This window comes from Populus nigra, chromosome 13, assembly GCF_951802175.1.
Source record: "Populus nigra chromosome 13, ddPopNigr1.1, whole genome shotgun sequence".
Taxonomy (NCBI): Eukaryota; Viridiplantae; Streptophyta; class Magnoliopsida; order Malpighiales; family Salicaceae; genus Populus; species Populus nigra.
Window position 1 is genome coordinate 949,091 of NC_084864.1, and position 14,264 is coordinate 963,354.

At 36.1% G+C, this 14,264-nt stretch overlaps 4 protein-coding genes across 11 annotated transcripts; 3 read left to right on the plus strand and 1 right to left on the minus strand.

Annotated features, from left to right (window-relative positions):
* Positions 1-971: 971 nt before the first annotated feature.
* Positions 972-3,395, plus strand: LOC133670963 (reticulon-like protein B17). 3 transcript variants are annotated; one of them, XM_062091566.1, is made up of 8 exons: positions 972-1,766; positions 1,886-2,027; positions 2,120-2,194; positions 2,298-2,439; positions 2,533-2,602; positions 2,709-2,774; positions 2,868-2,990; positions 3,091-3,395. In XM_062091566.1, the coding sequence occupies exons 1-8, from the start codon at positions 1,226-1,228 to the stop codon at positions 3,237-3,239; spliced, it is 1,308 nt and encodes a 435-aa protein (XP_061947550.1). In that variant the 5' UTR covers positions 972-1,225; the 3' UTR covers positions 3,240-3,395. The 3 variants fall into 3 exon arrangements, with proteins under 3 accessions (XP_061947550.1, XP_061947549.1, XP_061947548.1); XM_062091565.1 differs by having other exon boundaries at positions 973-1,766; positions 1,877-2,027; XM_062091564.1 differs by having other exon boundaries at positions 985-1,766; positions 1,874-2,027.
* Positions 3,396-4,200: 805 nt separating this feature from the next.
* On the plus strand, positions 4,201-6,448 carry LOC133670540 (uncharacterized protein At4g28440-like). The gene is made up of 2 exons (XM_062091048.1): positions 4,201-4,584; positions 6,074-6,448. Exons 1-2 carry the CDS (start codon positions 4,347-4,349, stop codon positions 6,259-6,261), a joined length of 426 nt encoding a protein of 141 aa, XP_061947032.1. The 5' UTR covers positions 4,201-4,346; the 3' UTR covers positions 6,262-6,448.
* A 461-nt stretch (positions 6,449-6,909) lies between these two features.
* LOC133670757 (protein NUCLEAR FUSION DEFECTIVE 6, mitochondrial-like) lies at positions 6,910-10,440 on the minus strand. Of its 6 annotated transcripts, none has more exons than XM_062091357.1 (3): positions 10,198-10,439; positions 9,929-10,053; positions 6,910-7,174 (listed from the first exon to the last, which is right to left on the minus strand). In XM_062091357.1, the coding sequence occupies exons 1-3, from the start codon at positions 10,338-10,340 to the stop codon at positions 7,167-7,169; spliced, it is 276 nt and encodes a 91-aa protein (XP_061947341.1). In that variant the 5' UTR covers positions 10,341-10,439; the 3' UTR covers positions 6,910-7,166. The 6 variants fall into 6 exon arrangements, with proteins under 6 accessions (XP_061947341.1, XP_061947342.1, XP_061947340.1 ...); XM_062091358.1 differs by having other exon boundaries at positions 6,910-7,302; XM_062091356.1 differs by lacking the exon at positions 6,910-7,174 and adding an exon at positions 7,736-8,049 and having other exon boundaries at positions 10,198-10,440.
* A 181-nt stretch (positions 10,441-10,621) lies between these two features.
* Positions 10,622-14,233, plus strand: LOC133671328 (nuclear cap-binding protein subunit 2). Its single transcript, XM_062092050.1, has 8 exons — positions 10,622-10,831; positions 10,928-11,151; positions 11,801-11,939; positions 12,028-12,061; positions 12,240-12,353; positions 13,343-13,396; positions 13,571-13,680; positions 13,966-14,233. Exons 1-8 carry the CDS (start codon positions 10,814-10,816, stop codon positions 14,038-14,040), a joined length of 768 nt encoding a protein of 255 aa, XP_061948034.1. The 5' UTR covers positions 10,622-10,813; the 3' UTR covers positions 14,041-14,233.
* The last annotated feature ends 31 nt before the right edge of the window (positions 14,234-14,264 follow it).

The window sequence follows — 14,264 nt, forward strand, 5'->3', positions numbered from 1 at the left end:
AAGATAAGAAGAACACGAGGCCAAAATATCAACAGAGCTATAATTGTCTCCATCTGAACATGAAATGTGACCAAGCAAATCTAATACCCAAGAAGGGTAGCTAAAGAAGAATCCCCCATCCTTGTGCCTGGAAAGGAACCTAACCGATACACCAATGGTTGCTTGAAAGATATCCCATGGAGACACTAACGAGCAACAACTCTTGCAGGGATTACTGGGGGGGTGTTCGAGAATTAGATCCGAATAACTTTTATTAGAGTTGAACAATCATCTCTTGAAGATGGCCTTGGAAGGTTAAAGTCCTTCTGCCAGAGACATGCCGAGAAACAATAGTGTTTTACACAATTACTAAACCTGACCCGAACTAACGGTAATCTTAGTAACCAAGGTCAGGTTTTATCTCAAATTAGTTCGGAGGTTGATCCGGTGAAAACCGGGTTAATCTATTTACACCTTGTTAACTTGATTGATCTAACTAAACTCAATGGTACCCTGCATAGTTAATTTCTAGGATTTTAAAATGATAATATTTTGGTTTTTAATTTTTTTTTTTATCTAAAACAACGTGGTTTTTAGGATTGATCCTACAAACCAACAACCTAAACCTTTGAGCAGTTTGATAACTATGGTTTTACAGAATCATCAGCAGATTCATGTTGAACATTAATCCTTGCTTATTATGCTAACACTTCAAAATAAATATGCTACCATAACTGTAACTAACTAGGCAAGTGTGTTAATTGAAAAATATTTGATCTATTTAAAATATTAAAAGCATTCATGTTAAAAGAATTCTATCCAGAATTGATCTATTTAAAACATTTTTTTTTTTAAATTAATCCGTATTAACCTATGAGACATTCTACCTGTATATATAAATTGGGTTTAATATCCATACTTTCAACAAATGCAATCCCACCATGACAAAGCCACAAAACGAAGAGTAGATTAGATAGAGAGGCCCATCACTTTCTTACCGTTGCACTTCACCTGGCCCTATTGACCCCCACAATTCCCACCCTAAGAATTCAAAAGGCAACAAAAACCCTGTCTCTCCAACGGCTCCTTTCATTCCAACAAAACCCAACATCAAAAACCCTTTCCTTTCTCAATCAAAAACCTCAAGAACCCTCTCCAAATCTTCACATTTACCAAGCTTTGCTTCTTCTTCTATCTCGAATCTCTCCAAAATCCCCCAAAAATCTGCCATTAAAGCATTCAAGAAATGGATACAACACCACCTTCTCGTAGATCAAACCCCAACTCCCAAGCAAAATCAGCCTCTCGTTTGTCAAGAATCACATACTCTATCGAACCAGAAGAAAAGCCTCCACAGCTGTCTCTAGACCTTATCCCTTCTTCGGAAAAGAAAACCCCATCTAGTCTTTCACTCAAATCCTCAACCAACTCTCTCCCTCTTCAAGAACAACTCCTCCTCTCACCTTCTCCTTTGAGAAAATCAAGAAACCGTCTTGTCGACCGGTATGAGATGCCAGAGGAGGGTGTTTTAGAGCAAAATGGGTCTAGAAGGAGATGCAAAAGTAGAGGATCTCAGATGGGTTCTTTAGGTTGTGCTTCACCAAGGAGTAATAGAAGGTTAAGGAGAAGATTGGAGGTGGAGAGTAGGGAAGAAAGGGACTTGATTGGTTTTGTGGATGATGTTGGAAAAGTGAGAAAGAGAAGACATAGCGGCCGGTCTAAGAAGGAGAAGGAGAAGGAGAAGCTCTCTTTAGTCCCTTCATTGCCTTCTTCTAGCACTACTCCAAGTATGTAGAAATGTGTTCTCTTTTTCATTTTTTTGTTGCTAAGTCCTTTAAATCTGGATTTTGTTGAATTGATTTGTGCTATTTTGATGATGATTTTTGGATTTTAGAAGTTGATGAAGGTGATGGAGGCAATTTGGAGAGGATTGGGATGGTTGTTTATGATCTGATAATGTGGAAAGATGTGGCAAAATCAAGTCTTTGGTTTGGTCTTGGATGCCTCTGTTTCTTGTCTTCCTGCTTTGCTAAAGGGATTAGCTTTAGGTGGATATCTCTTAATCTACTCTTTCTGCTTTGAATTTTCAGTTTGAGGTGCTATTAAGGTAGCTAAATCTCTTCAATTTTATGTTTTTAAGCATTTTGTCTGCCATTTCACAACTCGGGCTTCTGTTTCTGGGTGTATCATTCCTCTCGAATTCGATATGTCAAAGGTACAAGTCTCCAATGTTATTGCAATAGCCAATAGATTATGTTTGTGTTCAAGTTCATCTAATTTGGGTTCTGAGTGTTAAGATTCTGATAATGTAATCACAGAAACAGTGTTGAAAAGCTGAGAAAATTTAAGCTGACAGAAGAGGACATTTTGAGAGTGGGTAGATTGATACTTCCAGCTGCAAATCTTGCAATTTTAAAGACGAGAGATTTATTCTCAGGAGAGCCATCCATGACCCTCAAAGTAATTACCAATTTTTCTTTGCATAATACTCTTAAAAACCTTTCCAATTTGATCAAACAGGCATTTAAAGAGCCTTCTATTTCCTGGTCACAGGTGATTCCTTTCTTGCTTCTTGGTGCGGAGTATGGTCATCTTGTAACTTTGAGGAGGCTTTGTGGAATTGGTATGTCAACTATAATAATAAATTGTTTACGAAATCTGCTTGAGATCAATGTTTTGATGATAATTTACTCCTTATATCTTGGTCGTGTCTTTGTTAATTTGAGCAGGGTTTTTCATTAGCTTCACCATACCAAAACTATGTGCTTGCTATTCTAGTCAGATTAACCAGAAAGGTATACAAAGCCTCTCCATGTAAATGAAATGCTGTTAGCTTGTCTGGCCATTTATGGTTCCGTGGAAGTGAATTTTTTGTGGGGATACTGCAGTTGAGCACTTGAAATGCCGGATGATGGAAGCATGGAGAGCTTGTTCTCACAAAAAGATGGTGGCAGCATCAGCAGTCACAGCTTTCTGGAATCTGTCAAGTGTCAAAACCCGTATATTTACAGGTAATTGTGTTGGATTTTCAGTATTTTTAAGCTGTTAAAAGCTACATAGAACTTCAATTCTAGCTGATGATTCTTAACTTAGATTTGGTTTTATTTGCAGCATTTATATCTTTGGTAATACTACGATGCTGCCGGCAACAACTAATGCCAAGCCAGGAAGGAGGGGGGTTACTGCCAACACAAGTAGAAGGGGAAGCAGAAGGAGAACAAGAGCCACAACAGGCAGGAGTGGCCTCCCTAAATCAGTAGGCATCCTTGCCATTTCTAACAACAATAACTTGCACTTTAAGCAGAGATAATATGAGAGGCATTGTGTTGTACTCTATAAAACTAACACTTACTGTGGACAAAGAACGATCCCTCCATTTTATTATGTACAAATAAAAAGATACCGTATTTCAATCTTCTGCTCTGAGTAAATGGAAATAAAGTATATGAAAGAAGGTATATGAAAGAAGGTAGGTCTTGCAAGAAGTTGATCGTAGAAGAGTTCATGTTGGAAATACACTTGGCCCATTTCCTCACAACCATAGGAATAATCAATTTATATACAATTATTGGCTAATCGAGCATACTTGATTTTGTTTTAGATCAAGGCCAAAAGCTCCTACCAACAACTCCCCGTTCTTGTTCTCTATCTATTTTGAATTTGATGATATAAAAGATAATATTTTAAATAAAAATACTATTAAAGATTCTATACCATAATATAAAACATATACTATGATGTTTGGAAACTAGGGTTAACTTATGTTTTTAAAAATTTAATTTGTTTTATTAAAAGTTAATTTTTTTATATATATTTTGGATTGTTTTAATATGCTGATTTTAAAAATAATTTTTAAAAAATAAATAAATATTATTTTAATATATTTTAAAATAAAAAATACTATAAAAAATTACCATAACTATACTTCTAAATAATCCATGAAATCTTCTCCGATGAACAACTCCATCCATCCATCCAGATAGATTCGGGTTATTATCCATTATTATCCGTACAGAAAGGATCAGTCTCAAATGCAAAAATATTTGTAGCTCTATTATTCTCGAAAGCAAAATAGCTTGGAAGCTCACAACGAGCATAAAGCAAAAGCAAACCTTTTGACTTCAAGTCAACAGAAAGCAATAAAAACACCACACGTGCATAAAGCCATAAACCCCACATAACTTCTCCTAGAAGTTAAAACACAATTAAAAACCCTAATTGCCCTTCCTTTTCCTTTCTCCCTTCAATTTATAAACAACCACCGCTGCTAAGGCTTATACATACGCAAAAGAAACAGCCTTTCTTCCTCTCTTCTTCCTCTCCTCTCTGTGAAATCAACTGATCTTCGATCGATCAATCAATCAAAAATGGCAACAACAGCTGAGAAAAGAAAGCCAGTGTTCATCAAAGTAGAAGAACTCAAGCCTGGCACCAATGGTCACAATCTCACTGTCAAAGTTCTTGAATCTAAACCAGTCCCTGTCCCTAAGCCACGTCGTGCTCCTATGTCTCTCTCTCAACGCCCTCAACGCCCTTCTCGAATCAATGAATGTCTTGTTGGTGATGAAACTGGCTGTATTGTTTTCACTGCAAGAAATGAACAAGGTGAAAGATTTTTCCTCCTTTATTGAAAAAGACTATGCTTTTTTGTGCTTTCTAGGATTCTTTATTGAGATTGTTTCTGGGTTTTGGTTTCTTTAAGAAATGATTTATGGGTTTTGGGTTTTGATTATGGAGACCCAATGAAGGTGGCTACTTTGTTGGTTTTTTTGTTGGGGTTTTGATTTTTTTGCTGTGATGGTTTCTGGGTTCAGGGTTTCGAGACTTGATTTGTATGAATTTGTTTTTTGGATCTTTTTTGTTTATGAGGTCTGGCTGATGTGATGGTGTGTTGTTAAGGTGATTGATTGTTGGTTCTTGTTACTTTGTTATGGTTTGTTGACTTGAGAGAACAGTGTCTGGGTCACTGTTTTAATGGGGTGGAAGGAAAGTAAAGTTTTGGCATTGTTGGGCCTTTGAGCTTGTAGTTCAAGCTAGCCTGTGAAGTCTGTCTGTTTGTATTTTTTAGAATCCAAAATAGAGGTTTGAGTTTTAAGGTGTGTTTGGGAAGCAAAGCCTTTTAAGGGTGAGAGTGGGTTTTGGGTTATATTGACACTTGGTTCCTGAGAGTATCTAGATCGTAGGATGGCCATTTTGAAAGTTAATGCTTTTTTGGTCCACTTTTATGTATTCATTTTGCTGATGTATCGTGTGAAAGTTTCATAGTTCTGCTTAGTTATATTAAGGTTAACATATTGTGCTATAAGTAGTAGTGTTGTATGTTTCAAGACAACACATGTTGAACTAGGATATTATAGAGGCACCGACTTTACATTTTCCTTTAGTTTCTCACAATGAATACTATGTTTATGGTAGCGATTTTTGGATATATTAAATAGTTCTCGCAATTGTGGTTTCTTTGAAAATGCACTATTAATTTCCAGAAGGCATTGCATTAGATAGTTCTGAATTAGACAATTGCTTGAAGTTTAGAATTCACAATTCACTCTTAATTATTCATTCTTGATTCGTAGATATTTATTTGATATGTAAAACTAATACTTTGAGCCAGTGGACTGTGAAAGTCATTTATTGATTTGAAACCAGAATGCTTAGTTCAGGTGCCTAGGAAATTAGCTTGGTGATACTTTTGTTACTTGAAATAAAATTTGGATGCTTTGGTCAGCGAGCCCACTGTTGGTAACTGATATGCGCCGAGTATGGGTCAAGACCACCTTGGTCTTGCTTGCATATCAATATAGGTAGAGGATTGTCTTCGTTTGTTTTTTATGTTCGTTCATTTCCTGGAGTGTAGCTTCATCTGTGCTTGTTGTTAGTAACAATGGGGAAAACATATCCTGACCCCCCCCCCCCCACCCCAAATTGCATGCTGGGGAGGCACTGAGGCTGTCTTGCTATCTATTGTACTTTGATCATGCTCTCCTTGATCTGGGTGTTGATAGACACATTTAGGTTGCTTTTTTTTAGTGATTGTAAAGGTTTTGGTCAATGCATTGTGATATCATGCTCTAACAGTCATTTTGACATTATGCAGTTGACATTATGCAGCCTGGTGCCACTGTCATCCTGCGCAATGCCAAGATTGACATGTTCAAGGGGTCTATGAGGCTTGCCGTAGACAAGTGGGGACGTGTTGAAGTTGCAGAACCTGCGAACTTTGCAGTTACAGAGAACAACAATCTTTCTCTGGTGGAGTATGAACTGGTTACTGTTCAAGCATGATTAGCGTCTCTTATGGGAGTGAATATTTCAAATTTAGTAAAGACTTGATTATTGTTCCCTGGTTGTGAACTATAACTTATATATGAAGACTAAGATATGCTCAGAAGTTGTAAGTTTTAGCAATATTGCGTTGTTAATGCAACAATTATCAGATTGAGAATGAAATAGTTAAATGTGATTAGCCAAATCCAGTCTCTTTATTTCCAGTTTACTTCGCAACAAGGTGCATGGATTTCGCATGGGTTGCGTTTGCATGCAGAGTAATGCTGGAGGCAATTGTCCTGTGTAAAACTTTTGGTATCATGCTCGTCAGGGTTCAGTTTCCTGGTTCCCTTAAAAATAAAACATGAATCTCCAAGAGAACGGCAGCCAAAATGCATATGAATCTAAACGAGAAGGGGAAGGGCTTTGGCAAATGCAGATTTCTTTTAATATAGTTGATTTTCTGTGATTTCGATCATAAATCGATAGGAAGGATCTGTCTTTAGCGTATCCAGTTCTCTGGATGACTTGAATACCTGATTTGCAATGATTTATAGAATGGGTGCTTATTCATAAAAAAAAAAAAAAAAAGATTAGCAAGGTTGGAATCGTTCATTTTGATATATATATATCAAATTTATTTTATATGTTTAAATATCAAACATCTTAAGAAATATTCAAATTTATTCATTTATAAATAATTCAAAGCAATCTATTAGAGAATAGGAAAAAAAACTTGCAAGTGTCAAGAAAACAAAGACTCCCAAAATGCTAAGTAGTTCAACTCTGAATTTTCATTTAGGTAGGGCTATGTAACATAAAACAAACTCAAGCGGGCGAAGCCACTGTCATTTTCCAGGTGATAGTTGCAACTGGTGCGTGTCATTATGCACACGCAACATCGGGGATGTGCCAAGAGAGAATTAAAGGCCTGAAAAATATGAGTTCAGGCTGGAATTAAAGGGGAAAAAAAATGGTGCTACATAAGCAATGGAAAGAAAAACAAGGGGAGATCAACTGAGTCTTCCAGGCCACATCAAGCAACAACAGATTACAACCCTAAACAAACAAAAGATCAAGTCAGAATAAAAAAGCCAAAACCCTCATGGTTGAGATGCACAATTCCTCAATTCTACTACTAAATAAACCAAATCTAGGGCACAATGCATAATCTAGCTGACAGAAATGATTTGATGTCACTGACTTGCATTGGACAAAAGGGCTACTACCAGCAGAAAGCAATGCAAAACACATTTAGCATTCACTAAGAGGGAATGCCTCCCCAATTTAACATGCATTGTTTATATGAGCTTAAGATGAAGCATGCCTAAGGGGGGTTTGATATGAGCTAAAAGCATCTCAAGCAACACTTTATCCTAAGTAGCCTGAAAGGGTAAGGATTTGCATTGATTCGTGATAGATATGAAGTTGCTAATTGTCACACATGTAATAAAAAGCTAAAACAACAAATGGAAACAGATAAACATCACTATACACAGAAATGCAAATACTTGAAACACCTTCACTTTGGTTCATGTCCATCAAAGTGAATAAAGCAGCTATTATAGGCTACATGACACTAGTGGAAAGAGTGAAGTCCCAGAGTTTCTTACATACAAATACTTAAAGTCTTGTCCTTGGATAAAACATGAAAGGAAAGGGAAAAAACAATTTCAGGGTCAACTTTCCAATAGGCAGCTCATTCAACACTTCTAATCTAGCAGGCATCATTCTCCTAGATGCAAGAACTTTTGAACAAAACTTCCCCGAACCCATTGCACATTCATCATACATCATCATTGCAAGCTGATTAAATACAAGAAATTAGTAGGGTGCATAACATCACCTTTTCAACACCAACAGTACAAAAGCTTCAGAAAGGGAAAAAAGTGAAAACTATAACTGAATGAATCTGCAATACATCTTTCAAATTAATGTGCTGAGAACTAAATCTTATCATAAAAATATCAGACAAACAAGTAGCTTTTTAGAGCTATAGAAGGATAAGAGTCTACTAATTCATCTAGGTTTTAGAAGCTCAGAAATCCAACCGGTCTCTTCAGCAGCTCATTCAAAACTTCTAAAGGCAGAATTTTGTACTAAAACTTGCTTGAATCTTCTGAGAATTCATCACACATCATCATTGCAAGCTGATTGAATAACAATAATCAGTATGCTCCCTTGATGGTCAGGTTGATTCTTTTTTGAAGAAATTAATCAAAGAAATGCTTAAGCAAACTATTTAAACTCCAAGTAAGAAGTTGAACATTTAAAACTACATGTCATCACAATAAATTATCAAAAGGATTCTTGAATAACATGTACTTTTATTGTAGGCAATAGTTTAAAGAAACATGAACAATATGAGTTCTTGAAACAACAAATATTTACATCCATCTTCTTGCTAATGATCACCAATCCTAATTCACCCAATGCATCTGATACTGATACTACAATTTAACAAGTTAAATTCCTTTCTAAATAATTCTCAATATGAAGGGACTTTTATTTTATTTTTTAAAATACAATTACTCCTCTTCCATCTAACATACAACTACAGGAAACAGCCAGGCCACCACAGTAGCTGCTAAGCCCTCCATTTGTTTATTTGTCCAGCAAAACCAATTCAAGGTTGACAAGACATCCATATAATACATCCACCATGTTTGCCCCTATTGGCTGAATCTAGGTCAAGCTACCATTACGCTCCTGCACCATGCGGTTGTTACATTATTCATAGATTTATGGAAATTCTTAATTAGCACAAATGATCTGTATTTAAGTTCTGAAGCTCATTCAATATTTTAGGAAGACACTGGATTATTCCACTAGAAAAACTACAATTCAAACACATACAAAAAAATGGATTCTTAATAATAGGTTAGATGGCACTGAGGCAACAGAAAACTCTTTTGAGAATAATGTCAAACACAGAGATCATTTAATAAATACTAATCCATACAACATAATCCTTATCTAAAACAGCTGAGTTTTACATCATGTTTCATCATTAGTTCGTATAAAGTAACTGTTTTGTCTAATCTAAACATGATGCCAACCCTCCTAGTTTAACAGCTTCAAAATAAAAACAAATCCAAGTCATTCCATCTTTGCTTCTCGATCTTCATCTAGTCTTGACTCGTCCTACAACATGAAAAGAGAGGAGTTTGCACCTCTTTATCAAAACAAAGCACTAAAACGAGAGGCTTATTTTCTTCTTATTTATTTATTTTTTTGATGTGATAATGCAAGATTGAGAGGGCTTGGCAAATAAACTTAGGCAATTTATCTTAACCACATGGCCTAGCATTCACTACTAGCCTAATCCAGCAAACACTAACTTACCAGAAAATTAAAAGGAAGAAAAGAACATCAAGGAGGATTACAAACGTTGTTAGATACCTAATTCAAGAATAAAACCCACTGGTCAGACAACGTATACCAAAACTAACCTAGAACAAAAGAAAACGGAATGACCACACATGTCAGACACATAAAATTTACCATTACCCCATTTCCACAACAGTTTCTCAAAAGATTAACACAAAACTACCAAAAAAATGTAGCATAACCATCAAGTAAAACAATTCAAACTTATGCAACATCATCAACATAAACGCAATAAAGAAGCAATCAATCATAAAACAGAAACATATAAACCAAAAAGATCATATCTATTCTATACCTTCAAGAAGCCAGCCACAACTACAGCGAGAAATGGAGAGCATCGAAGTCATCAAAGCCGAGGCAGTCACTGTATGGTAAGGCATCATTGATTCAACAGCAAAGCTCATTTCCACTGGACTCCTCCTTCATTAACCAAAACAGTAAAAAAAACAAAACATCCCATTAACACTTTCAATCATTCAAAGCAAAACAGCTCATTAAAGTTTTAACCTTTCTAAATCAAAATCAATCAATAGACACGCACACAAAAGGAGAGGTAATGGTGACCTGAGAATGGGTTTGCTCGTGGCGGAGTTGAGGCCAAAGGTGGACGCTTTAGGCTTGGATTTGGACTGGGAAGCAAAGCGGCCCGCCGCGTTACGGGCGGCGGATGACCGGATAATGGATCTGGCGGCTGCAAATGAGGCCATTTTTGTGATTGTTTTTTCAGATGAGAGAAGGTTGTTGTTTTTGCTTTTGGTAGGGGTTTGTTAATAGGAAAGCTTAAACCCTATGGAAATTTCGGAATGTGTTGTTTTTGTTTTCCTGTTAAAAAATATTTTTGAAAATTATTAATTTTTTTAAAATTTTAATTATTTAATATGTTAATATTAAAAATAAATTTTAAAAAATATTATTTTAATAGATTTTTAAATAAAAAATATTTTAAAAAATAACATTTACATGTTGCAGTTGATACCCGGCTTGCAAAGGACAGGGTTCAAATTCCACTTTCAATCAAAGCCCCTGTAACCAAACACAAAGAAAACCATTTCTGAATGCAACACCACCAATTACCAACCACCCCCCAATGAGGAAACAAAAATCCCTCCCCTACAAAAGCCCGTAAAATCAAATTGCCAGGTTCCATTTTTCAAGATTTCAATTCCTCAACTCAGAAACAATGGCTTCCCTCTTCAAGGTAAATTCACTATAACACAAAAAAGTTTCAATCTTTAGACTTTATTTCTTATAAATGATCACCTCTTTTCTTTTCTTTTTCTTTTTTCAATTTCAGGATCTAACAAAGCTATCAGCTTATAGAGACAGGAGGTTTCCTGGTAATCAAGAAGAGTTTGAACAGGCACTTCAAACCTCAACAACTGTCTACATTGGTAACATGTCTTTTTATTCTACTGAAGAGCAAGTTTATGAGCTTTTCTCTCGAGCTGGAGAGATTAAGAAGATAATCATGGGTTTGGATAAGAACAGTAAAACCCCATGTGGGTTTTGTTTTGTCTTGTAAGTCTCTTGTTTGTTTCTTGTACAGAGTTTCAATCTTTTTGGTGCTATGTTTATGGAGATGAGAAGATAATTGTGGGTTTAGACTGGAAGGCTGAAACCCCGTGTGGGTTTTGTTTTGTCCTTTAAATGTTTGGTTTGTTTCTTATACAAAGTTTCAATCTTTAAGTTCTATGTTTATGGAACTGAGAAGATAGTTGTAGGCTTAGACTGGAAGACTAAAACCTCATGTCGGTTTTACTTTGTCTAGTTCGCCTTTGGTCTGGTTCGTTAAAAGGTATGAATTTTTAAGAACGTAGTTAGTGGAAGAAACTTGGAAGATAATTTTTGTTTTAGACAAGAGCCCAAAAACCCTAAGCGGGTTTTGTTTTGTGGGTATCTCCTGTATTATTCACAAGGAAATCTGAATTCTGAAGTATTTTGTTTGTTGACAAAATTAGAAAGATAAGAATGTCCCCATGTGGCTTTTCTTTTGTAAGGCTCTGGATTTCTTTATGAGGAAGTCTTGAGGAATTGTTTTTGCTAAGGAAACCTGTCTCCTTGTTCCTTTTTAGTGGTTTTTTATTGATAAGTTGTTTTGGTTTATAACTTTTACAAGTAGTTATTTAACGATTATAATTTTGAACTCATTTTTATGCATATTGATTAGATATTACTCTAGAGAAGACACAGAGGATGCGGTGAAGTTTATGAGTGGAACCATTCTTGATGATCGTCCAATTCGTGTGGATTTTGATTGGGGTTTTCAGGAAGGAAGGCAATGGGGCCGTGGTCGAAGTGGTGGACAGGTGAGCTTGCTGCATTGGCCATCAATTTGCTAAAAGCTTATCCTTCTTTTGGCATTAATCGTTTTTTGGTTTGAATTTGTTTTTACAGGTTCGAGATGAATATCGGACAGACTACGATCCTGATATCCTTTTAGCATTGTCTGTGTGTGTTCGATCATGGATCAAATGGTTGCATATTTAAAGGCTTTGTCTTCTAAAAGGACAAGTACTGCCAACATGCTAATCAACTGATTTTTTTTCCTCTCCTGATTTATCATTAGTGAAACAATAAGGCACCTTCAGTTCCTTAACTTGAGGTACGCAGAGGTGGTTATGGAAAATTAGTTCAGCAAGAGTTGGAAGCACAAAGACAGCTTGTAGATTATGGCACTGGGTCCTTGGGTTCTTTCCCTCAAGTTATGCCACCACCTCATTGTGAGTTGCTGAGGGTTATTTTATTTAAAAATCCTTTTCTTAAACTAGATCTGTTAATTCCAAAAATTTCCATTTGTTTTCTAGAATGATTCCAGTGTTTGTTTATATTCTTTGAGTTGTCTATTGAAGTAGAAGGACGGAGTTTGAAATTTATTAGCACTGCATTGCAACAAGCTCGGTAACAGTGCAGCCCTGCTGAAGCAAGAACTATAAGCACAGTTTAATTCCAACCTTGTATACATATGTCATGATCTATTATGAATGATTAAATAATCAGTCTTCGAAAAATGCAGTAGAACCTGTTTTTAGTAGCAATGGTGCAACCTTGAACTATGAGTTTAGAATCTAGTAATCTTTTACTGAGATTGTGCATGAATTGTCATTCATGTAAATTGCAACATGATTGTGACCACTTGCTTGAGCATGGAAAGAAAATGTTGTTCTTGTAAGCAAGCCTTGCTAATTTATGGTTTTGTTTTGTTTTGTTATGTGTACTCCTTGTCATTTTCTTCTTCTATTTTTTTTTGTCTTTTTTTGAAAGTTGTAGTATAGTTAATATGTACAACCTGCACAATATAAATGGAAAATGAAATAACGGATGACAGTTGTTTCCTTATTTACAACTTAATATCCAATTCTATTTATCATCTTGGATGGTGCATGATCTTCTTGGTGATATCTGCATGTGTCCCATAGTTTAGAGTTTGCAGCACACATCTAAAGTAAAAACCCTTTGTTGCCTCTTAAAACGTGAATAATTCTTGGCTGGAATATCCATCATGATCCACCCACCTTTTTTCATATTGTTGCTCATTGATTGATTCTGTTGCTGCTTTTCTTTTAATTTTTATTGAATGGTTCACCCAATTTGTTAACATTAGGTTGTCATGTCTATACCATTGGAATAACACCACAAAAGTTTTCTCTGACTTCCCTCACTATGCAATGAAATTTATGTTTCAACATCCTCTGACATTTTATCCCTGCAGATGGCAGACGTGGTGGAGGCCACAATCACGGTGGTTCTCATCGCCAGAGTGGAGGTATTTTTTTCCTTTTTATGCACACGTTGATGGCTTGGAGTGTATTTTTCTTCTTCCATTCCTTTTATTCAGTATGACTTTTTATTTTATTCAAGAGTTTGGGCCTGGCCTGTATTTGATCCTTCTTGATGTTTTCATAATAATCTTTGCCTGATTGTCTTTCTGGAGAAGCAGATTACCATCACCGGAAGCGGCACAGAGAGGATGACCGACCTCCACGCGAATCTTCAAAGAGAACCTCAGATCATGAGTCCAGGAGGAACTTTGATCCCGACTCACGACCGGTAATCTTTAACTGCATAACAGTCTTATATGCCTGTGGGCATTCTTTGCAATTGTCAACATGTTGCCAACAGGGTGCCAGTCTTCCATGCCATTACGGGTTTATGTTTTTTACTGTAATGAGGAAGGTCTGATTTCCAGCTTGCTTTTAGCTGATTTTGACTCTGCAATGGCATTGATCATTATAGACTATAGAGAACCCAAAATTCTCACATGCTCTCTGCTTTCTTATGTTTTTGGATTATTTCTTTTCTGTTGTATAATCCATTGTTGCTTTGATGTGACAGGAGAAGAATCCACGATTCCGTGAAAGTGCCAACTCTGATGATGAAGAGGAAGATGATAGGCAGCAACGACCTTAGTCAGCTCATATTGATGTGTTTTGTACTATGAAGTTTAGGGAATAGAAGCATTTTGCACTAGTGACCATGTTTTCAAGGCCCAAATTGTTCGTGTTGCAGCCAACTGTCTTGTGCTTAGTTTCTGAGTCATAACTTCATAGTTATACACTGTTGATCTTTGAATTACGATTCTTTTTACCTGGTTTATGCTTCATTCTGTTTCCTTTTCGATTCCCTCTTTGTTA

Bases quoted from the DNA above. Each gene is read 5' to 3' on its own strand.
- LOC133670963 (XM_062091564.1), top strand. From the start codon at position 1,226: ATGGATACAACACCACCTTCTCGTAGATCAAACCCCAACTCCCAAGCA. The intron at 2,440-2,532 runs GTAATTACCAAT...TCCTGGTCACAG, and splicing joins AGCCATCCATGACCCTCAAA to GTGATTCCTTTCTTGCTTCT. The intron at 2,775-2,867 runs GTATACAAAGCC...GGGATACTGCAG, and splicing joins TAGTCAGATTAACCAGAAAG to TTGAGCACTTGAAATGCCGG.
- LOC133670540 (XM_062091048.1), top strand. From the start codon at position 4,347: ATGGCAACAACAGCTGAGAAAAGAAAGCCAGTGTTCATCAAAGTAGAA. The intron at 4,585-6,073 runs GTGAAAGATTTT...GACATTATGCAG, and splicing joins CACTGCAAGAAATGAACAAG to TTGACATTATGCAGCCTGGT.
- LOC133670757 (XM_062091356.1), bottom strand. From the start codon at position 10,340: ATGGCCTCATTTGCAGCCGCCAGATCCATTATCCGGTCATCCGCCGCC. The intron at 10,054-10,197 runs GTCACCATTACC...TGGTTAATGAAG, and splicing joins ACGAGCAAACCCATTCTCAG to GAGGAGTCCAGTGGAAATGA. The intron at 8,050-9,928 runs GTATAGAATAGA...GTATTTAATCAG, and splicing joins TTGTGGCTGGCTTCTTGAAG to CTTGCAATGATGATGTATGA.
- LOC133671328 (XM_062092050.1), top strand. The intron at 11,152-11,800 runs GTAAGTCTCTTG...CATATTGATTAG, and splicing joins TGTGGGTTTTGTTTTGTCTT to ATATTACTCTAGAGAAGACA. The intron at 12,354-13,342 runs GTGAGTTGCTGA...TTATCCCTGCAG, and splicing joins AGTTATGCCACCACCTCATT to ATGGCAGACGTGGTGGAGGC.